This window comes from Rhineura floridana, chromosome 5 (assembly GCF_030035675.1).
Source record: "Rhineura floridana isolate rRhiFlo1 chromosome 5, rRhiFlo1.hap2, whole genome shotgun sequence".
In the NCBI taxonomy this organism is placed as follows: Eukaryota; Metazoa; Chordata; class Lepidosauria; order Squamata; family Rhineuridae; genus Rhineura; species Rhineura floridana.
In genome coordinates this window covers 65,208,403-65,233,170 of record NC_084484.1, presented here as the reverse complement: position 1 = coordinate 65,233,170, position 24,768 = coordinate 65,208,403, and the positions used below count along the sequence as shown (strand labels likewise).

Sequence of the window (24,768 nt, the reverse complement as noted above, 5' to 3'; positions counted from 1 at the left end):
AATTTTACAAACATTTAAAAATAAAGGTCTAAATAAAGGTGAGTGGCTTGTGACCCTCCTGATGTTGTTGGAATCAAAATCCCATCAGCTCCAGCCAGCATGGCTGGTTGTCAGGGATGATGGTAGACAGGCTATGCACATAATAGCGATGGGGGAGAAATTCCAGTTTGCATTTAAAACCAACCCTATCCAATCTGCACTTTCTGAAATAATATCAGAACTAAAACTCAGCCATCCTTCAAAATTCACACTTATCCAAATTTTGCAATGCAGTTCTCCAACCGATGTTTACAAACATTAGGGGAAAGTGTGCATAAAATGATATACGAGTGAAAATAACATACAAAAATAACATACAAAATGTATTATATAATGAGAAATTGCTAGCAAAAGTGTGTATATTAGGCAAATTGCCTTCAAAATGTGTTTATTATTAGAAATTCACACTAAAATGCTGAAGAATTTTCATGAGGATTTAAAAAAAATTGCGAATTGCAGAACTGAATGTAAGATTGGAAAATCGAGAAACTAAGAGAACCAAAATTGACAGATCCTTCCATTCTTTGTGCATCATAAATTTAAAGGATATTTAAAGCACATGACTTCCCCAAAGAAAACAATGAGTTTGTTAAGGTGCTTGGAATTATAGATCTGTGAGGGGTAAACTACAGCTCCCAGAATTCTTTGAGGGAAGCCGTGTGCTTTGAACGTATGGTGTGTACACAGGCTTAAAGCCTAATAAAGTCCCTTGTCCCCGATTTATAAAGTATCTAAAGATCTCTATGATTGTTGGCAGAAAAAGTAAAACTAAACAAAATGAGTCCCACCCCCTTTCTCTCTTACCATACTTATATAGCCGGACTTCATGATCAGAAATCTGAATTGGTGATTCCTTGCTTGATCCAGTCACTCTGAGGGTAACCTTATCTTTATTAACAGTCACCTTAGGAAAATGGCACCCAACATGTCTTCCAAGGTTATTACTTATGTAATGTGGACACTCAATCTCTTCTCCATTGTGTTCTATACTGTAAGCCAAAATATTTTCTTAATCAACTAGGAACATCATATTTTAACCATTCCCTTCCCCACCTCTGTTTAATAACTGAAAATGAATTACTTGTCATATTTTAAGTATAGAAAACACTGGGTATCTTTTGGAGCACTCCTACCAGCATTCCAAGTGCAATTCATAGAGGAAATATGAACTGTGTAAACAACACAGGAGAAATTTTCAGCTGATGTCCCTTCCAGGCCTGGAAACAGGAAAAAAGTTAAGAAGAATTTTGTTTAGTAACATTTATATAGTGAACTGAAGTGCTCAGAGCATTTTTGTTCATCCTTGGATGCTCTCAATCCCCTCAATATGAGGCTAGAGTGCTGGTGCCATGTTACATGCCCTGTCATCAGAGTTATGGGTTCCCTGGCAGGGAATTATGTACTGCTGTAGGTATGATATGATTGTCTAGGATGACTCAAACAGAATCCTATATTGGTGTAACCTGGTGCAAAGACATTTAGACTGCGCACACACCATATTTTAAAGCACATCCACTCCTCAAGAATCCTGGAAATTGTAGTTTACCCCTCACAAAGATACAATTCCAACACCCTTAACAAATTACAGTTCCCAAGATTCTTTGGGGAAAAATGTGTCCTGAATGTGCTTTAAATGTATGGTGTGTCTGGTAACAGGCCTATCCTCATCACAGGCGTAACTCATGAATAGGGCTGTGCTGCTAATTATTAACTTGGAAATCAACTTGAAAATGAATACTTACCCTGCTCATGTGCAAAAGTAACATAGAAAATGGAGCAGAACATAGTGAGCCAACTCATGTGAGCAATTCCTAGAATGGTTACCATGATGGGGTTTTTTTCTTTATAAACAGAAATCCTAAAATGAAAGAAAGAAGTTATTTTGTTTCATTGTTTTGGTATCCAGTGAAGTTCTACTAGCGCAGGGAATCCTGTTGGTGCAATGGACCTTCCTTTCCTTCTCCCTGCACACCCCTGAACCTTCCTGAAATCATTTCTGGAGGAACTCCTGGAACATTTTTTTTGGGGGGGTAGGCAGAAGAGAGGAAGGGAAAACTCCTTTGCACCAACAAAAGTCCTTATGCTAGAGGAACAATTTAACTGGATATCACTCTCTGTCTTTTCTATTTTTTATAAAGGGGTTTCTTTTTAATGTCCCTCAATACATACAAGGCATGGCAATATGATATGTAATACTGAAGTGTTTTTTATTTTATTTTTTAAAAAACAAATGCTGTTGTTTCCATTCTCATTCATCTCTTTTAATTTCTACGTATGACACACCCACTCATTGTTTTAGGAGATGTTTGAAACTCTCCTGGCTAACCTGTGATCCTCCCACAACTCCCAACATTCAGTCAGCTGAGCTAATGGTTAGGAATGATTGGAATTGTAGTCCAAAAACATCTGACATATTAGCCAGCCCTGATACATTGAAACTGGAATAATGAGTTGAATTGAAATAAATATCATGAAGTGAATTGAAATAAATATAAAGCTTTTAAAAAATCAGTAAGATAACTACAGAAAATTCTGAACAAATACCATGCACAAATACAAAACTATATAAATTTGTAAATATAACTGAATAGTACAACTGCGTTATATATGTTCTGATGAGCTGATATACCCCCCCTATTTTTTTTTTACCATTCTCTATCAATTAATGAGAAAAGAAACTGAATTCAAAAATTATGGGGGGCATTTTAGTGAAATGTTCATGGGTGGGGTGCATTAGGGTTGCCAGGTTCATTCCCTGAGACTGATCCTGTATCTTTAGGAGAAGAGAAAGTCAGCCAAGTGCAGGTGTTTTTGCAACAATGTAATGGGAAAAACCACAAGGTGGAATTCTCCCTTCTCCCTGCACAGCTTTTAAAGATACAGAAGATCTCTTGGTTGCCAGGCCCGGCCTCCAAGAGGTCTTCTGTATCTTTAAAAGTTGTGCAGGGGGAAGGGAGAATTCCACCTTGTGTTTTTTCAGAACACCTGCACTTGGCTGACTTTCTCTTCTCCTAAAGATACAGGATCAGTCTCAGGCCATGAATCTGGCAACCCTAGGGTGCATGGCTTTTGTTGTGTAAGGTGACCCAAGGGGTGTTTGTAGGTGTCCTTTCTTTTATTCTACAAATCATCCCTCTGGTGGTCTGCACTCTGTAGCCTTCCCAGGTTGCTCATGCTGTAACGAAAATCCAGGCAAGGATGTCATGGGGTTTTGAGGAAATGGGAGCTGGAAAGGGCACATGTCAGACCAACAAGATATGTTGTATAATGGATGAGGACACTCATTCACATGTACTTCTCAAGCCGCCTTGTAAGTAAAGTGCAAACTCTGCTAAAACAAAATATAAAATAAATTCTCATTTGCCCTTTAAAAAAAAGGAAGAAAAAACAACAACCCAGCCTTTTTCATATGGAGTGAATATTGTCTAGAAATCCGATGCCATGGCACTATGGAATATCCATACTAAGGAAACTTATATATATATATATATATTTATGACTAGGAAGCATTGCCTACTCTCAGTATATGACAAATGCTCCAATGGTTTCTAATGGACACTAGTCTGTTGCCTGTTCTGCTGGTGAAGGGAAGCTCATAAATATACACAATTGGTCACATTCTTTACACTCTTTGAACCTGCTTCTGGTAGTTTAAAAGACTTTCAGATCTTGTTAGAGCTGACTGATAAGCAGAATAACTGAAGTATCTACTCATGTGAGGAATGTAGCATTGGAGGAAAAAAAACTATTCATGAAAGATCACAGTGGTTTTTTCCCCCCACAAGCAGGGTACAAGCAAAACCTGAAATCTATGTGAGGATTTCAGAGGGCCAACAATAGCAGGTAAAAAGAGGCTTGAGCTTAGATGGTGAGGAGCCAAGAGTTGCAAAGGGTTTCTCAAGGCCTATGAGGGTGGGGCTGGTCTTTGCTGCCATGCTGGTGAAGGGATTTGAGCATCAACATATGGAAGGTTAGCAGACTGCGATTGGAGGGAGGGAATATTGTAACCATTACTCCTGCTGACTCCCCCTTCCCTATCAAAAATTGGTGATGTGAAAGGTTGTTAGTATGGCCCCTTGTCATCTGCTTGGGTGGGAAGTAGTTCTTACCTCCTTCTCCAATGGGCTCAGGGAGATGTGTAGCTTCTCTCAGCTGTGGCAGTGCAGTTGCAAAATGGGGGCCTTTTTGTCCTCAGAAAGCAAGGTTTTATATATGTTATTCTCATAAGTGTGTTGCAGCAGTCTTGCATGAACTTCCTTCTTTCACTTCCAGTTCCAGTGAATAAGAAAGAATAAAGAAGTGCAGGATAGTTCACCACAAGCAGACCCACTAAATGAATACATCATTTACAGATGTCCTTAAAAAACATGGTTGCTGATCATGAATGCACGCACAACAAATAATCCCACTGAATGAGTGCTTCCACAGCAGATCTTCCAAATATGCTACAAATGCTATCAAGCTCTGCAACATTTCACAGAACAAACTTCTTTATGCTATTGTTCTGCAGGCTGTCTTAAAAGAGGCATCCTCCTCTTGATCCCCGCTTCCAGATGCCTCTTTTTTTAACAGACACCCCCTTTCTCCCCATTCCTTGCCCTTTCTGTTTCAACAGCTCACACTCTATGGCACACAGGAGCAAATATTACATACCTCCGAACAATACATTTCTTATGTATCCCATATTATCATTATATATTGATTTTATTTAGAAATTGCTTTCCATGAGGCATCCTGAAGTAATTTACAGTATAATGACATATACAAAAGTTACAGTAAGAGCTGTGTTAGTCCCCTTAAACCATCCAGAACCACACATTACTATATCCCCATGTAAATAAGAGCTTCTATCACTCCTGTGAACTTTGTTCCCCCACCCTAATGCATTTCTGGATCAACCTCTTGGAGGGCATGCCTTTGTTAGCACTCTCCAAGAACATAACACTTTGCTTCCTTAATTCTAGCTGTGAGTCAAAATGAGCCAGGCTTACCCCTTCCCTTGTAGGCATCTCAGACTATTGCTTCATAGGAAGTCCACCAAAAGTCACCTCTTTGGCATTATGCCCCTGCTTCCTACTCTCAGCTACATCTGGCTCTGGTATTCCCACTCAACAAGGCTTACATATAAATGGAGCTAATACACCACAGAAGAGAAAGAAAGTGTTTTACTATCTGAAAAAATTAAAATTGGATATAATTTGTTTACAAGAAACCCATATTAAGAAGAAAGACTCTAAATATTTGATCTGTAAAAATTTAGGGGAGGAACTTATCTCAGCTGGACTGAAAAAAGTAAATGGAGTTGTTCTTTATATCAACCCTCAATTGTCTCCTAAATTGGTATTATCGGATGATAGTGGTAGATTTGTGGGGGTTGAAATTACCTTACAGGGTATAAAGTCGTTGATAGTGGGTATTTATGCCCCAAATGAAAGTAAAAAGAAGTTTTATAGGGGGCTTATGGAAAAATTGTTAGACCTCTCATATGATCACTGGTGTGTGATGGGTGATTGGAATGGGGTAATCTCACCACAAATTGATAGGCCACCCAGCTTTTTCATGTGAGTTAAAAGATACAACAGTACGAGCTGTGGTCAGATTATAATAGAGATATTCCACATGGTCTATGTCCTCAAGAAAGAAGAAACCTGGCCAAACACTTCCAAGAATTCCCAAAAGGTGAGTTTTACAATCTTTTTGAGTAATATATCCCCAAGGTTTAGGGTAATTTAATAGCACCAGCTTTCGGCGATTAAGAATTAACCACCATGTAGGGGCAGTAGTTCGCGTCTGTTCAGATACAGTATCACTGGAAACAGAAGGCCGAAGTATTTGCCGCTCAGGAATGTGATGTTGTAGTAGGGTGGTCGTTGATGAAAAGAAAGGGGACATAAAGGATGATGAGCAGGCCGGGGCAACTTTGTCATTCTCTCTAGAGGCAGTAACTGTAATATCCTCTCTAGAGAGGGACTGTGAAACAGGATATGTTCTCTCAATCTTCTTTGGAGGAAAGGAGGCTTCTAGCGCTTTAAACAGTTTAGTAAAATTCATTTTCCTATATCGCTGGAATTTCAGATGTTTAACGTTCTTACTCAATTTAATATTATTAGCTTTTTTCCTCCGTGTACAAATCCTCGACAATCTAGATTTTATACTTTTTAGCTTTTCTGGATAGCTAGCTACCACTGGTTTTTTGCATGTTTGGGTGCCCTGTGATACAGGGCAAGATAAAGAGGAGTTTTTCTTACTAATTTCCACCAGTGTAGTTAGGCATTTATTAGTTAATGCCAGAAAGTTCTTAATATGGTCAATATCCTTGGCTAACATATAAAGCCACCATTCAGTAGGGAAGTTATCTGCCAAATCAGTCAGAAACTTCTTATCTTGAGGCGGCAAAGGATCAGATGGGTCCGGAATAGGTTGAAGAGTAGAATCTAGGGGACCTGATGGCTCCTGAATCCTCTTTGTATGTATTATAGGAAAGCTTGTTGACAAATTTAACAATTCGTCTTCCGATAAGGAATGTAATCCAGTCTGAGTTAATTTGCCCACTGTTGCTAATTCACTTGCCAAATCAGGGGAGGAGCGTGTAAGAGCATCTAGTTGTAAGGGTCCATGAAGATCTAACGTCCAATCCAAGGGCGTATTTGCTTGGAAACACTCTGCTGCATCTTGCTTTGAAGCAATATTTGAAAGGCTGCTGGTGACATTTGGCTCAAAACTCAGATCAGCTACCGTTTCAGCTAATCCTGTCCGCTCTTTAGGGGAGAAAAAATTAGTAATCTTTACTTGTTTTGGTTTAGACTTTTTAGTCCGAATTACCGGCTCCAAGGGGGTCAGTCCTCGATTTTTGTAATCCAGTCTAGTGAATACCATGATATAACGCTTCTCCTTTAAACTGGGGTAGAGACAGAAAGATAGTTTGGAGAAGGGAATTAAAAGGATTCCTTTCTTCTATCTTCAACTTCCTTCCTTTCAAAGAATAAAGAATTCTTCTGCTTCTGCCCCTGGCCCTTAGATAGCAGCTAATTAAAAAATGAGCAACAGTTCAGTCTAGCATAATTTACTGCTTTACTGCTTTGTCTCCTCTACAAGCTACTCTCCCAGCATGAGTCAGCGTCTTCAGCGTCAACGGCGACTGTAACAAATTATCTGTAGTTGGAGTTGTCCCAGGGAGTTAATGAGAGGAGCAAAAAAGAAGCAGAAAGCTGTACAATATACAATGTTGCTAATAATACCTTATTAGCTGATGAATAGTTGGCAAGTTGGAGAAAGAATAAACACCTCCGGGAGCTGACAAATTGCTGACTATCAGTCAGACGCCATTTTCCCCATTTTAGGTTCTACTGCTAAAATCCAGATGCAGCCTCCAACTAGATAGCCTTGGTCGCCCTGTATGATGACCTCTGTCGGGAGACGGACAGGGGGAGTGTGACCCTGCTGATTCTCCTTGATCTCTCAGCGGCTTTTGATACCATCGACCATGGTATCCTTCTGGGACAGCTCACTGATTTGGGAGTGGGCGGTACTGTGTGGCAATGGTTCCGCTCCTACCTGGCGGGTCGTCTCCAGAGGGTAGTGCTTGGGGAGCATTGCTCGGCACCTTGGGATCTCCAGTTTGGAGTCCCGCAGGGGTCAGTTCTGTCCCCCATGCTTTTTAATACCTATATGAAGCCGCTGGGTGTGGTCATCAGGAGTTTTGGAGTGCGTTGCCATCAGTACGCTGATGACACGCAGCTCTATTTCTCCTTTTCATCTTCTTCAGGTGAGGCTGTCGACATGCTGAACCAATGTCTAGCTGCGACAATGGACTGGATGAGAGCTAACAAACTGAGGCTTAATCCAGACAAGACTGAGATGCTGCTGGTGGGTGGCTCTCCTGCTGGGATGGGGGATGTTCGACCTGTTCTGGATGGGGTTGCACTCCCCCTGAAAGAACAGGTTCGTAGCTTGGGAGTTCTTTTAGATCCATCCCTGTCACTCGAGGCTCAGATAGCCTCGGTGGCACGGGGTGCTTTTTACCAACTTCGGCTGGTGACCCAGCTACGCCCCTATCTAGACAGAGAGAACCTCGCTTCAGTAGTTCATGCGCTGGTAACCTCAAAATTAGATTACTGCAATGCGCTGTACATGGGGCTGCCTATGAAGATGGTTTGGAAATTGCAGCTTGTGCAGAATGCAGCGGCCAGACTGCTAACGGGGACCAGACGGTTCGACCATATAACACCGATTCTGCCCCTCCTGCACTGGCTGCCTATTTGTTTCCGGGCCCGGTTCAAAGTGCTGGTTTTGACCTACAAAGCCCTATACGGCACAGGACCACAATACCTGTTGGAATGCCTGCCCCGCTACGAACCTGCCCGTACACTATGCTCATCATCAAAGACCCTTCTCCGAGTTCCTACTCATAGGGAAGCTCGGAGGGTGGCAACGCGGAAAAGGGCTTTTTCTGTGGTGGCCCCCGAACTGTGGAACGATCTCCCAGAGGAGATACGCCTGGCGCCAACGTTGCTATCTTTTCGGCGCCAGTTTAAAACTTTTCTCTTCACCCAGGCTTTTTAATAGGTTTAGTATGCGCTGACATTGTTTAATTTTTAACATTTTAAAATTTTAATGTTTTTTATATTGTCACATGTTATTGTATTTTTGATGTTTCTTGTCTTGTGAACTGCCCAGAGAGCTTCAGCTATGGGGCGGTCTATAAGTTTAATGAAATAAGAAATAAAAAAAAATAAATTTACTGTGGCATAATAAACCTGTATATTGTAGATAACCAGTATGTCTTTCCCTGTGGGGCGAACAAAAACTAGTGGGGGAAAGGGAATGATTTCAACTGGGAAAATGGTGCAGGGAAAGAGTCATTCCCTTCTTCAAGTGTCATAGTCCCAAGGTGAATAAGCCCAGTTTCCCAAAACTGCTATTAACATTCTCTCTCCACCCCCAAATCATGGAAGATCATGTTCATGGATCTCCTGCTTTATCTCTACTTTGGTCCTCAGTCCTATAAGGTACCACAAGACTGAGTTGTTTTATCATAATATTCAGTGATTTTTGTGATAAACCAGTGCCACTGAAACTCACTTCCTCTTCTCATAGGTCTACTTTTTCTATAACCATTGTATCCAACTAAATCATACTCAACAGTAGACCCATTGACTAATGAGCCCATTGATTTTAGTGTATGTACACCCTCTAGGATGCACACCTTAACATGGTGAGGGGGTTTGAGAGTGTTGAAGAAGCTAAGAGCAATGCCGTCAGGAGTCTAGACCCAGAGGCTAGACTCCAGCAGGGGCACCCATGGCGGAATGGTCAAAGTTGAGACACCAGACTAAGATGCATCCACACTCAGAGGAAGGCAATGGTAAACCACCTCTGAATACCTCTTACCACGAAAATCCTATGAACAGAGTATCCAAAATGCAACAAGAGATAGTGCTGGAAGTTGAGACCCCCAGGTCAGAAGTCACTCACCGAGCTACTGGGGAAGAACAAAGGACAAGTATGAATAGCGCTGAGACTAATGACACAACTGTGTCAAAGCCGAAAGGAAGCCCAGAGGCTGATGCGCACAGATGCGAAAGGAGAGTCTGGAGTTGTACAACACACACAAGAGGAACATGGAATGTAAGAAGCACGAACCAGGGAAAGTTAGAAATTGTCAAGCAACAAATGGAACGTCTCAACATTACAATACTTGGCATGCGTGAATTAAAATGGATGGGAATGGAACATTTTCAATTGGTCAACTACAAAATATTTTACTCAGGAAATGACAAATTAAGGAGAAATGGGGTTGCTTTAATAGTGAGAAGTGATGTAGCAAAAACAATTAGGAGCTATAACACAAGTTCTGAATGAGTTATATCAATGAGATTTAACGGGAAACCTATTAACATAACCATCATCCAAGTATATGCTCCAACAGAAAACACAGAAGAAGAGGAATTGGAGAGATTTTACGCAGAAGTACAAGAAGAAATTGATCACACACTAAAACAAGATGTTCTGATAATCATGGGGGACTGGAATGCAAAAGTAGGGAACAGAGAAGAACTAGGAATTGTGGGGAAATGGGGCTTAGGACATAGAAATGAAGCAGGAGACTTATTGAATTCTGTGAAGCCAATAATTTGTTTCTTGCAAATACATTTTTTGAGCAACCGAAAAGACGACTGTACATGTGGACATCACCAAATGGTCAATATAGGAATCAAATTGATTATATAATTGGTAGCAGAAGATGGAGAAGTTCCATACTTTCTGCAAAAACAAGACCAGGAGCAGACTGTGGTACGGATCATGAACTGGTCATATTGAAAATCAGAGTAAAGCTAAAGAAGAACAACGAAGCAATCGTAATGCCAAAATACAATTTAACTAACATCCCAGAAGAATATAAAGATCAAATAAGAAACAAATTTGAGGCGTTAAACATAGTTGACAGAGAACCAGAAGAACTATGGATTGAAGTCAGAGACATTATCAGGGAAGAAGGCAAAAAGACAATACCTCTAGTTAAAAAGAGAGAAATACCTCAATAGGTAACTGAAGAAACTCTTAAAATGGTTAAAGAGAGAAGGAAAGCCAAAAGCAAAAGGAGATAGAAACACGGTCAGAACCCTAAATGCAACAATACAGTGACTAGTACATAGGGACAAAGAGAACTATTACAATGATTATTGTATAGAAATAGAAGAGGACAACATATGGGTAGAACAAGACCCTATTCCAAAAGATTAGAGAAATTAAAGGGAAATTTAAACCAAGGGTAGGGATGTTGAATAATCAACAGGGGAACACACTGACTGACCGAGATAAAATAAAAGATGGAAGCAATACACTGAAGAACTCTATAAAAGAGACGCAAGGATGACAAGTTCATTCACGGAGGAACCGTATGATAAAGAACCAGACATTTTAGAATGTGAGGTAAAAGCTGCTCTTAAAATACTTGGAAGAAACAAATCACCAGGATCAGATGGCATACCAATACAGTTGCTGCAGGCTACTGAGACTGAATCTGTCCAAATCTGGACAAAAATTTGTCAACAAATATGGAAAACTAAACAATGGCCCACAGACTGGAAGCATTCCACATACATCCCGATTCCAAAAAAATGGGACCCAGGGAGTGCAGTAATTATCGAATTATTGCCTTAATATCCCATGCAAGTAAAGTAATGCTCAAGATTCTACAAGAAAGGCTCTTACCATACATGAAGCGAGAAATACCAGATGTCCAAGCTGGATTTAGAAAGGGAAGAGGCACCAGAGATCATATCGCAAACATACGTTGGATAATGGAATGGACCAAGGAATTTCAGAAGGAAATCACCCTGTGTTTTATAGATTACAGCAAAGCCTTTGATTGTGTAGATTAGCCTTTCCCAACCTTTGGGTCCCCAGATGTTGCTGAACTACAACTCCCATTAGCCCCAGCCAGCATGGCCAATGGTCAGGAATGATGGGAATTGTAGTCCAGCAACATCTGGGGACCAAAAGGTTGGAAAAGGCTGGTGCAGATCACAAAAAACTATGGAACGCTTTAAAAGAAATGGGGGTGCCACAGCATCTGATTGTCCTGATGCGCAACCTATACTCTGGACAAGAGGCTACTGTAAGGACAGAATATGGAGAAACCAATTGGTTCCCCTACTTGTTTAATCTATACGCTGAACGTATCATACAGAAAGCGGGATTGGACCAAGATACCATACTATTAGCAGAAACCAGTAATGATTTGAAGTGAACGCTGATGAAAGTTAAAGAGGAAAGCACAAAAGCAGGACTACAGCTGAATGTCAAGAAGACTAAAGTAATGAGAACAGAAGATTTATGAAACTTTAGAGTTGACAATGAGGACATAGTTCTTGTTAAGGACTGTCAATACCTTGGCACAGTCATTCACTAAAATGGAGACAATAGTCAAGAAATCAGAAGAAGGCTAGGACTGGGAAGGCAGTTATGAGAGAACTAGAAAAGGTCCTCAAATGCAAAGATGTGTCACTGAACACTAAACTCAGGATCATTCAGACCATGGTATTCCTGATCTCTATATATGGATGTGAAAGTTAGACAGTGAAAAAAGCGGATAAGAGAAAAATCAACTCATTTGAAATGTGGTGTTGGAGGAGAGCTTTGTGAATACCATGGACTGCGAAAAAGACAAATAATTTGGTGTTAGAACAAATTAAACCAGAACTGTCACTAGAAGCTGCAATGATGAAACTGAGGTTATCATACTTTGGACACATCATGAGAAGACACTAAAAAAGACAATAATGCTGGGAAAAACAGAAGGGAGTAGAAAAAGAGGAAGACCACACAAGAGATGGATTGATTCCATAAAGGAAACCACAGACCTGAACTTACAAGATCTGAACAGGGTGGTTCACCACAGATGCTATTGGGGGACACTGATTCATAGGGTCGCCATAAGTCGTAATCGACTTGAAGGCACATAACAACAATTCTTAGCATGACTTATCTGGATGCAACCCACACAGGAATAAATGAAACATCAGGTGGTGCTGTAACCACACAGTGTTACACAATTTATGTACAGATCCCAACTGAACTCTTCCTCTTTCTGAGAAGCAGGAGAGATTATAGGAAACAGATGTGACTCAAGCAGGGCTGAGTAATATTTCTAACTATCTAAACAATTTTAAAAATTCTACTCATCTTGTGCTTGAGATGGGTTAAAACCATTATTATGTAATTAAATGTGTACAAATTAGCAATAAAATCATGACAATTATAGCAGCAAATAACTAAATCCATTAGGACCCACCATAAGAACATAAGAAAAGCCTGCTGGATCAGACCTGTAGCCCTCTAGTCCAGCATCCTGTTGTAACAGCAGCCAATGAAACGCCTATGGGAAGCCCACCAGCAGGACCTGAGCTCAAGAGCACTCTCTCCTACCTATGATTCTCAGTCACTGGTATTCAAAGGTATACTGTCTCTGACTGTGGAGGCAGAGGAGAGCCATTATAGGTACTGGCCATTGATAGCATTATCCTCCATGAATCTGTGTAATCTTTTTTTAAAGCCATCCAGGTTGGTGGCCATCACTGCCTCCTGTGGGAGCAAATTCCATAGTCTGACTATGTGCTGTACGAAGAAGTAGTTTCTTTTGCCTGTCCTGCATCTTCCAACATTCAGCTTCATTGGATGCCCATGAATTCTAATGATATGAGAGAGGGAGAAAAACTTTTCTCTATCCACCTTCTCCATGCCATGTATAATTTTATACACTTGTGTCATGTAATTTCTTACTTGCCTGGTGGTGAGAGTTGAAGTCCAGCATCTAGAGGGCAACAGATGCCCCATACCTATTTAAAGGCTATGCTCCTTGATACCATAATTCTAATACCTGGTTCAGAAGTAATATAGAGCAGGCAACTTATCAGAAGATCTCAGCAAATATATAGAGGTTCTCACATGGACAAAGCCACTTTCTGAGGTATCCTGCTCCCAGTATGTGAAAGGCACCTTGATGTTGGCTTGGAAGCTAATTGGTAGGCAGCACAGAGGCCACAAAACTGCCAGAACATATTGCCAGTAGGGATATATATTGACCACAAGATTTCGCTTAGACCCTATTACAATGCTTTAGAAAATACCACATCTCAGTTTGAGGTGCTTTTTTTGGCTGCCTGATTTGGCTTGGGATCCATCCAAGTCCACTTTGTTCTTTGTTCCCCCCATTCGCCATTTGGAAATTAAAAACTGACTATTACCTTTTTTTGCATTTGACAGAAGCAGATGAAATTTTATTTATTTATTTATTATTTGATTTATTTCCTTCCCTTCCTCCTAACAGGAGCCCAGGGAGGCATAATTTTCAGACATAGTAGCCCCTCTAGAGTGAATAAATCCTGCAAATACAAATGGGTCAATACAAATGGGTTCAGAGGCGTTTATTATTTATTTATTTATTATTTGATTTATATCCCACTTTTCCTCCCAGCAGGAGCCCAGGGCGGCACACAAAAGCACTAAAAACACTTTAAAACATCATAAAAACAGACCTTAAAATATATTAAAACAAAACAACTTTAAAAACATTTTTTAAAAAAAAGCTTTAAGAACGTCTTAAATAAAAAGGTTTAAATATACATATTGTCTAGGGGGAAAAGGTTTTTAAAAAACCCATTAAAAAGCAATTCCAACATAGAAGCAGACTGGGATAGGTCTCAACTTAAAAGACTTGTTGAAAGAGGAAAGCCTTCAATAGGCGCCAAAAAGATAACAGAGATGGCCCCTGCCTGATATTTAAGGGGAGGGAATTCCACAGGGTAGGTGCTGCCACACTAAAGGGCCGTTTCCTGTGTTGTGCAGAATGGACCTCCTGATAAGATGGTATCTGCAGGAGGCCCTCACCTGCAGAGCTGGGCAGTTTCACAGTTTGATTTTTTTTAAAAAAGAAAAGTCTACAACTGTCTTTAAAAAGTGGACATAACTGGATTAAATTTGCAAACAAGATAACCTCTTCTGAGGGCACAGACTTGACACATTTCAAGATGATTTCACAAGGATAGCTGAATGGTTTTCCCACAGTGGCAGTCATTACAGTTTTGGGGTGTGTAAAAAAGGAATTACTTGATCTCCTCCAAGTGTTTTGCTGGAAATTGGTCTGTAAATTGCCGAAAACAGAGAGATGCCCCTGGGCCAGAAACATGCCAAACTGCAGACACAAAGGTCCAGGGACATTTGTGCTAGGAAGGTTTAAATTTGGGGGAAAGAACTAAATGGGATTTGCTTTCACAGTACAATATTTCCCTCTGATTACAAGCTTGACCTGTTAGTCACAACAGATCTCTTCTCTCCCCATCTTCCTCCCATGCTGGTGTTTGCTCTCCCTTCCCCCATCATCCCACCATGGTGTTATTCCTTATATAGTATGGTTAGAGACATTTACTTTCACTTCTAGCAGATGGTTATCTCTAGCATTTTTTTGTTTTTGACCTATTGATTGCTGAGTTGCCATGAAGCACCTCACTGGGCCCTGCTTTAATTTGTGCCACCTTGTACAGACTCTGCCTTGTCTCAGAGAAACCCCAAATCCCTCTGAGGCTTCCTACGTAGTTTTAAGTTTGGGGATTTATATAAATCTGATGCACACTCCTAGTTTCCACTTCAACACATCTGTGTGACAGTAGACTATACCACCTGAAGACTTCACGTGATTATCAAGGACATCCCCATATAAAATACATCACTGTGGTAGATCTTCCATGTTCACAAAGGTGCAGATAATGTTAATTTCTAGAAACAGGCACAGCTGACATCTCAGATAGACTAGATAAATGGTCCTTCTGGCCACTTCTGTTATCTTTCTCCCATTATCTCCATGGTGGGTGGGAAAGAGGTTTGTATTAGGTTGAGAGGAAGTGAGCAGCAGGCCATTATCTTCCCCTCAGCCAACAGAAGTTCCTCTCCAGGGAGGTCCAAACCAGGGCTTGCATGCTGCTCTCTCTCTCTCTCTCTTTTTTGGCCAGGGATATTCCCTAGCAGCTGAACAGATGCACACACATGGTCCCATGGCCTGCTATCATTTGGGGTAGGGTTGCCAGGTGTCTGGTTTTTGCCCGGAGACTCCAATTTTTAGGGGTCCTCTCCGGATCTCCAGGTGACTCACCTTAATCTCCAGACTCCTCCTCCTCCTCCTCCTCTTCTTCTTCTTCTTCGTCTTCGTCTTCGTCTTTGTCTTCGTCTTCATCTTCGTCTTCTTTGTTTATTTCTTAGCTTCATTTTTTTTAACTTAAGTTTTTAGGTGGTCTGGTTCAAAAAATATAAACCAAAATGTCAGCCCCCCCAACTTCTGTTACTACTGGCTGCTCTAATCCCTGACCTTTCATGTTTTTTAGCCCATAAGTGAAGATTGGAGCTACAGGGTAACAGGAGGCCCCTCAGCGGCCCCTTCACTCCCCTTCCGCAATCTGCGGCAATCTGCGGCCGCCCCACGCCCCCTACTTACTTGTCTCCTGCCTTTTAGTATTGCCCTTAATGAAGATGGCGGCCACAGTTTCCCTAAAGTACTGAAGCCCCTGCCGCCATCTTAGTTGATGGCAGAGATGCACATGTGTAGCATGCACGCGTGCCATCAACAAAGCTGGGAGTGGAGGCTTCATCCCCTTAGGGAAACCGCGGCCGCCATCTTGGTTAATGGCAATAGTAAAAGACAGGAGACAGGTAGGTGGGGGGGGCGCACATGTGTGAATGCGAACACATGCTGGGGCCCAGGGCAAGCTGATGCCCAAGGGCCCCGGCATGCCTGGAGCCAGCCCTGCTTGGCCTGGTAGCAAATCAGCAACCAGTGCAGATATCAGAGCAGAGGTATTATGTGCTGATAGGGTTTCACTCATTTCAGCAATCGTGCTGCAACATTCTACATCAACTGCAGCCCCCAAGGCAGGTTGTGCTGCATGGGGATTTCTGTGACCTTGGCTGACTGGCTGCTAGGATTTTTATAGTTTCGGTTAGGAACCCTGACTTGTTGTGGGATGCTGTTTTATGTCTTACTCATAGGAATCTTGTTGTGGTTCGTATGGTATTGCATTTAGGAAATCATCAAGTGTTTTCTTTTTCTTTTTATATTTGCATTTTATTTAGCTCTGACCTTACTCCCTTACATCCACAGAAGCAACAAAAGTCGTTCCATGTGCTCAGTTCAACCCCCTTAAACTACTGATGATTCACCTCATTATTTGCATGATAGTTTGTTTCTTGCCCAATAGTGGTAAAAGAGAATTCACATACTGGGAAGTATGGCAAGAAGGAGGAACCTGGGAACTAGACCAGTCAGCCTAACATCAATCCCTGGAAAAACTCTGGAGCAGATGATAAAGCAGTCAATCTGTTAGCACCTTGAAAGCAATGCAGTGATTACTAGGAGCCAACATGGATTTATGAAGAACAAATCCTGTCAAACTAATCTTATCTCATTTTTGACTGGGCAACCTCCCTTGTAGACCGTGAGAATGCTGTGGACATAATATATCTCGACTTCAGCAAAGCTTTTGACAAAGTGCCCCGTGATATTCTGATTAGCAAGCTAGCTAAATGTGGGTTGGATGGAACAACTATCAGGTGGATCCACAGTTGGCTCCAGAATCATATTCAAAGAGTGCTTAACAATGGTTCCTTCTCAAACTGGGCGGAAGTAATGAGTGGGGTACCACAGGGCTCGGTCCTGGGCCCAGTGCTCTTCAACATTTTTATTAATGACTTGGATGAGGAGGTACAGAGCATGCTTATCAAATTTGCAGATGATACAAAATTGGGGGGCATAGCTAATACCGTGGAAGACAGAAACAAAATTTAAAGGGACCTTGATAGGCTGGAGCATTGGGCTGAAAACAACAGAATGCAATTCAACAGGGATAAATGCAAAGTTCTACACTTAGGAAAAAGAAACCAAATGCACAGTTATAAGATGGGGGATAGTTGGCTCAGCAATACGATATGTGAGAAGGATCTTGGAATTGTCGTTGATCCCAAGCTGAATATGAGCCAACAGTGCGATGTGGCTGAAAAAAAGGCAAATGCTATATTAGGCTGCATTAACAGAAGTATAGTTTCCAAATCGCCTGAAGTACTAGTTCCCCTCTATTCAGCACTGGTTAGGCCTCATCTTGAATACTGCATCCAGGTCTGGTCTCCGCACTTCAAGAAGGATGCAGACAAACTGGAACAGGTTCAGAGGAGGGCAACAAGGATGATCAGGGGACTGGAAACAAAGCCCTCTGAGGAGAGACTGAAAGAACTGGGCATGTTTAGCCTGTAGAAGAGAAGACTGAGGGAATATGAGATAGCACTCTTCAAGTACATGAAAGGTTGTCACATAGGGGAGGGCCGGGATCTCTTCTTGATCGTCCCAGAGTGCAGGACACGGAATAATGGGCTCAAGTTGCAGGGAGCCAGATTTCAACTGAACATCAGAAAAAACTTCCTAACTGTTAGAGCCATACGTCAATGGAATCAATTACCTAGAGAGGTAGTGGGCTCTCCAACACTGGAGGCATTCAAAGCTGGACAGCGATCTGTTGGGAATGCTTTGATCTGGTTTCCTGTATTGAGCAGGGGGTTGGACTTGATGGCCTTATAGGCCTCTTCCAGCTCTACTATTCTAATTGCTGTTGTTCCCAATATACTGCCTGTGAAAGTAGACCAAACAATGTGTGTTTTCTCTCTGTCAGTTATTACTCAAAGTGAGTTTATAGCAGTCCATAGAGTAGGCAGGAAAGAGTAGAGAATCTTCTTAACTCTTACTCATTTCTCAAACCTCTCTCTGCAGTGAAGGGTCAAGTCTGTAAAGAAGTTTAGAGCAGCCATGTTAAAAGGCAGGCAGGGCATTCCAGGCAGGGGGTTGTTAACCCTGCTTTGATATGGATATCATTGCAGAGGATTCTTTGTCAAGCCTTACCAACAGCACAATTCTAACCATATCTATACAGAAGTAAGTCCTGTTGAGTTCTATGGGGCTTAGTCCCTTAGTAAGTGTGTTTAGAATTGCAGCCTTCGGGGACATCCATCTTTACTCCTGAATGCTCCTATCTAACATCTCCACAACACTAGGCTTTCTTCCTATAATGGCCTTCTGGTGATTGGCCTGGCCTGAGGGCACTTAAACCCTTCTTGCCAGAAGCAAGTAGGCTAGATTAAATATTCCTTACCCAGAATCTCTAAGCAGGTTAGAAGGAATGGCCCTGTCACTTCAGCAGTATCTGGAAACACCCTCATTTAGCTAAGATTTCTATCTTAATTTCCAGTCGGAGAATTTTTTTTGTTTGAGTGGTATGCTCCAAGCAACTCTGATTGATGCTTAGTATATCATGCTTAATGAGATCATTAGGGCTTGCCCCTATGACATCACAAAGGCACACACCTATGACATCACCAGGGCAGGTCCCATGATATCACTAGGATCCACTCCTGAAATCTCAGGGTTTGGGATACTTCTGATCTGGCAAACCTAATTTGGGGGGATTCTGGGGGTTAATTGGGCAGGCAATTTTGACACCCCTGTTCTTTTTCTTGAGGAGGAGGGAAATGCAGGACTTGCCACCACCAATTCAGACCCTCTCCTTTTCTGCTTGAACCCCCTCCCCCCAGTTCACACTTTCTTCTTTACGAGCCTACAGATGACAGTGTTGTCAAACAGATATTTGACATGGAGTGTCACTGGTTTAATCATCTGCATTTATCTGCATTAGTCACAAATGCAGTACCTCCAACCAAAACACTATGTTAGCAGAATACAGGAGGAACAGTTGGGCTTAAGAATATAAGAAGAGCCCTGCTGGATCAGATCAAGGTCCTATCTTGTCCAGCATTCTGTTCCCACTGTGACTAACTAGATGCCTAAGGGAAACAGAAGGAAGATGTGATTCCCATCAATTGGCAGTAAGAAGCATACAGCCTCATACAGGAGGTAATATAGCCATCATGACTAGTAGTCATTGGTAGCCTTACCCTCAATCTGGTGATAGCAAATCACACAGTTTAACTATGCACTGTGTGAAGAAGCACAAAGTTCAACTATGGAATTTGTTGTCACCACATTGATCAAATTTATACTGCAAACAAAAAAAAATAGCACCAGACTATAAACAAATTTCAGGAAGCTTATGTAGGAAATGACCATTTAAATCTAACTGCTAAAGAATTAACAGCAACAACACTAACGGAGCCTGGGCTAGGATTTGGTAGCTACACTGTGAAAATTAAGATTTGGGGTCTTAATGGTTTAGTAAGTTGCAAGGATTTATGAGGCAGTTAAAATAATGTCTCTGGGCCAAATGGGAATGGAGTACAATGAAGCAATTTTGAAAACGTAGTCATGAAATCAATGGCAGAAACCAAGTGTGCCTTGCTAAAGTAATATATTTCCTAACTGAATGCAGAGCAGTACATCAGGAAACCAGATGGCTGTAATTCTGTAAGAAGCCTGAAAGAGAAGTGGTTTTTTTTAAAAGGAAATAATCTAAGTCTATGCTTACAAAACTGGAAGACAGCTCTTGAACACTGGTTAGTTCATTTTCCTAAAGTGAAGCAAGCAACCTTTATTCTCTTACAATAAAAGATCTTTTAAAGTAATATACATATGATAAATGTGAATATTGAGTTATTTATTACACATAGCAGTGGCATATTTATTTAGGGACTTAAAGTGCAATCGTAACCATCCTTACTCAGCTCAGACATAAGTCCTATTGAGTTCAGAGGGGCTTTTCCCCAAATAAGTGAGGTTAGGATTGCAGCCTTAGTAGCTCCCTCTAAAGCTTTAAGAGTCCTTTGGGTAAAGCCCGCAGGTGGGGGGAAAGCTGCTAGACTGGCTGCTTGCTCACAAGTGGTTCAACTGGTAGTAAGCCCAGGTGGTCTGCAGCTGGATAAGCGTGTGGCTGATGACAGGGTGAAAGCTTCCAGACTCCTCCTAAAGGCTTATAAGCCTCAGAGGGAGATGGTGATGTTCTTCCCCAGCACCACCTGTGAAGCTCTCACTTGTGGCTACCAGCAGACAGGAACGTCAGGTTTATTTTTACCTTTCACCGCACTAGCACAGATCTCAGAAGATCCCCCTGCTAGGCCTTACTACCCAACACTCTGTATCCCTTATAACCTTTAGACTGTGCCTTAGTCTCTGCCAGGCTATCTCGATACCTTGTGTCTATGGGTATAGGTAATTCCCAAACCCCCCTGCAGCCTCTTGCACTGAAGCTTACAGCCCTGGGTTTCTCTGTAGTACTAGATACAATTTCCTCTGCTCCACCGCTGCCACCATTTGATACAACTGTTTAGCCTTGGTTACTTGCTATCCCCCCTGGTTTGTGTTTCCCAGCTGAAGGAATCAGGCTTTTGTTTAACCAAGAAATATTTATTTAGTATTAGAAATAACAAGATTACTTAAGAAATGTTTCACAAGCGTATGGTTTCATCTATATTCTGTTATGTACTTGACTTCTTACTAATTGCCTCAGAACTCCAACTCACTCTCAACAACAACAACAACAACCTCCAAACACCACCTCACAGCCACCACCTCAATTCACCACCAAACCTCCACCCAGATTCAACTGTCATTCTTCCATTTATACTCCCAGCCATCCAAATGCTCAGCCAATCATTCAGCATTCTACTGCTCATGTACTCCCCCTCCTCTTTCACTCCACTTACCATATATCTTCTATAACCAGCATTTACCATATTTACAATATAAGCAGGAACATCACATTGACATGGAAGGGGTTAGGAGAAAGATAGAGGTTGCCTATTACTTATTTCCATGTTAGTGAGCTTGGATCATACCCCTTGCACAGTAGCTTGGAAGGCAGATGAGAGTACAGGAAGCTGCCTTATACTGAGTCAGACCTATACTGAGTCAGACCTATACTGAGCCCATCTAGTCCATGGACTTATTCTGAATCCATCAAGCTCAGTATTGTCTACACTGGCTGGCAATGACTCTCCAAGATTTCAGGCAAGGGTTTCTCTCAGCCCTACCCAAACCTTCTGCTTACAAAGCAGATGCTCTTTACCACTGAGCTATGGCCCTTCACCAAGGGCCTATTTTCAGACAGTTTATGACATGAACAGGATAGAATGTGTTTGGCACAGTTAGTCGTAGGTTTAGCATAAGTGAGGATATGAGGAAGTTTTGCTGATGCAATCAGAGATTTAAAAGAATAGTAAGTGGTGGGATGGTGGAGTAGGGGAAACAGACTTTGGTGTTGCAATGCACAAATCTGCCAGAGTGGGAATGGATGACTGGTTGGCATGTTTAATTAACACCTCCCTAAGGGAAAGTTGAGAGTCAGTGTGGCATAGTGGTTAGAGTGTTGGATATGACTTGGGAGACCAGGGTTCGAATCCTCACACAGCCATGAAGCTCACTGGGTGACCTTGGGCCAGTCACTGCCTTTCAGCCTCAGAGGAAGGCAATGGTAATCCACCTCTGAATACTGCTTACCATGAAAGCCCTATTCATAGGGTCACCATAAGTCAGACTTGAAGGCAGTTCGAGGTAAGGTTCTATGCCAACATTGTTGAAGGAGGCTGTGATAAGACCTTTGTTAAAGAAGCCTTCGTTAGACCCTGCGGATCTTAACAACTTCTGCACAGTCTCTAATCTCCCCCTTTTGGGCAAGGTGATTGAGAAGGTAGTGGCCGCTCAGCTCCAAGTTTTCCTGGATGAATCAGACTCTTTAGACCCTTTTCAATCAGGCTTCAGGCCTGGTCATGGGACAGAGACTGCCTTGGTCATCCTGCTTGACAACCTACACTGGGCATCAGACAGGGGGAGTGCATCCCTGTTGGTGCTGCTGGACCTCTTGGCGGCCTTCAATATCATTGAACATGGAATCCTTCTGGGCTGTCTAGCTGGGATGGGATTGGAAGTCACTGTTTTACGGTGGCTCTGGTCTTACCTGATGGACAAGACCCATAAAGTGGTGCTGGGAGACTACTGTTCACCCCCCAGGCTGTTGGCCTATGGGGTACCGCATGGTTCCTTTCTGTCTCCCATGCTCTTTAACATTGATATGAAACCCCTGGGAGAGGTCATCTGGAGATTTGGAGTACAATGTCATCAATATGGTGATGATACTCAACTCTATATCTCCCTACCACCTGATTATAGGGGTCCACAGTTTGGGGGTCCTCCTGGATCCTGCCCTGCTGCTTGAATATCAGGTGGCTGCAGTAGCCAGGAGTGCTTTTGGCTGACTCAAACTGGTCTACCACCTGTGCCTGTTCCTGGAATGGCCACAGTGACACATGCATTGGTGACTGTGACGACCTTCCCTGGTTCTCCCTGTCAGGTTCCCACCTGCTTGTGGCTACTGCCTTTCACTAGGCACCACCAGGGACACCACCAGTCAGGACCGTCCTTTATATGGTTTCTCACTCCGCTCTAGCACAGATCTCACTAGATCCCACTGCTAGGCAGCACCACCAGTCACGTCCTATAACCAATACTCCCAGAGACTTTGCCTGAGTCTGTCTCTAGCTGGTTACTTTTGTGACTGAGTGCTTATGCTGTTCCCAACCCCCTTGTATCTTTATGTAAAAAGCATACAACTCTGGGTTGCTCTGGATACTTGACTTGTTACAATATCTCCCTTCACCGCTGCCACCATTAGATACTGTTTCTGTTCAGCCTTGGTAATCACCTTGCCCTCCCTTCTGGTCTGTATATTCCCCAGCCAAGGATCAGGCCTTTGGTAAACCAAATAAGTAACAGGAAATAACAAGATTACTTTAGAAATGTTTCACAAGCGTATGGTTTCATATATGGTTACTCTTTATGTTTCTGTTCATATATATCCTCTTTAAATATCAGCCAAATCCAATCCAAACTTCCCTCAGAACTCTGCCAACCAACTCAACAACCTCTCTCCAACCGACTCTCTCACCTCTCTCCCCATCACTCACAAACCTCCATTTATACCTTCAGCCAGCCAGCCACTCAGCCAATCATCATCCAGCATACTTCAGCTTCTCACCCATGTACTCCCCCTTTCTTTCTCAGTCATTTACCATACATCACCCAATAGACCCGCACTTACCAAATTTACAGATGCTAACTTACAGGAACATCACAGTGACATTGAGGCTTGATTAATGTAACACATTCCTTGTGGGGCTGCCTTTGAAAATGGTTCAGAAATTACAGTTGGTTCAAAATGCAGCTGCCACAATGTTAACTGGAGCACAGCGCAGGGAGCAAATCACCCCTGTGCTTTATCGACTCCACTGGCTCCCAATTTGTTTCCAGGCCCAATTCAAAGTGCTGGTTCTGACCTTTAAAGCCCTAAATGGCCTTGGACCAATGTACCTGAGGGACTGCTTACGCCCATATGTACCTGCTCGGGATTTAAGATCATCTGCCTCTAGTCTCCTCTGCGTGCCTGGAATGAAAGATGACAGGCACGCGGGAGAGAGCCTTTTCAGCTGTGGCCCCCAAGCTCTGGAATACCCTACCCCAAGAAGCCTACTCTGCTGCCTCCTTGATGGTTTTCCAGAGACTTCTGAAAACCATCTTGTTCCAGACAGCCTTTGGGAGGGACTGAAGGTAAAGCCTGAACTGATTTTAGCCTTCTATTTTAATTTTAAGTCTTTAGTCCCTTCAGTACCACTCCCCTATATAGCACAGTGGGGAGGAGAGCCTGACTGGAAGTCCAGAGTCTGTGAATTCAAATCCCCACTCGTGTCTCCTGGGTGTCAAGGGCCAGCTAAAGATCATCTCCATAGTCAGTGGCTCAGGGGTTACATGCCCTGCCACCTATGCAGCCGTGGGCAAACTGCATAGTCCCAAGGAGCCCAACTGCCCCCCAGCTGGAAGTTGCGGACAAGGAAGGGGCTGGCTTGTGCAGCTGTGGCAAGCTGAGCAGGCCCTAGTGAGCTGGGGAGCACTAGCCTCAGAGGGAGGGAATGGTAAATCCCCTCTGAATACCGCTTACCATGAACGCCCTATTCATAGGATCGCCATAAGTCAGGATCGACTTGAAGGCAGTCCATTTCATTTCATTTCATTTCATTCATTCATGTGTGTGTGTGTGTGTGTAAGACAGTTTTGAAAGCAACAAACAGAACTTCACTCAAGCTTGCTCTGAATCCCTATAAGGATTCCATTAATCAACTAAAAATATATATGAACGTAATTGTGATTAACCAAACAGAGGTTTTTATTGTATTAGGAAAACGTTTCAGCTTCCGCCT

The 24,768-nt window shown here is 42.3% G+C and overlaps 1 protein-coding gene across 3 annotated transcripts in view; it reads right to left on the bottom strand.

The window, feature by feature from the left end:
- LOC133384974 (granulocyte-macrophage colony-stimulating factor receptor subunit alpha-like) overlaps nt 1-4,233 on the bottom strand; it is a 33,392-nt gene extending 29,159 nt beyond the window's left edge. For 2 of the 3 annotated variants that reach the window (XM_061627010.1, XM_061627011.1), the window contains exons 1-4: nt 4,149-4,233; nt 1,782-1,897; nt 1,121-1,256; nt 844-1,028 (exon numbers count right to left, since the gene is read on the bottom strand). In XM_061627010.1, coding sequence (XP_061482994.1) covers nt 844-1,028; nt 1,121-1,256; nt 1,782-1,866 — 406 coding nt within the window. In that variant the 5' untranslated portion in view covers nt 1,867-1,897; nt 4,149-4,233. The remainder of the gene's footprint in view (nt 1-843; nt 1,029-1,120; nt 1,257-1,781; nt 1,898-4,148) is intronic. The other variant, XM_061627012.1, reaches the window with a different exon arrangement.
- Nucleotides 4,234-24,768: the final 20,535 nt, after the last annotated feature.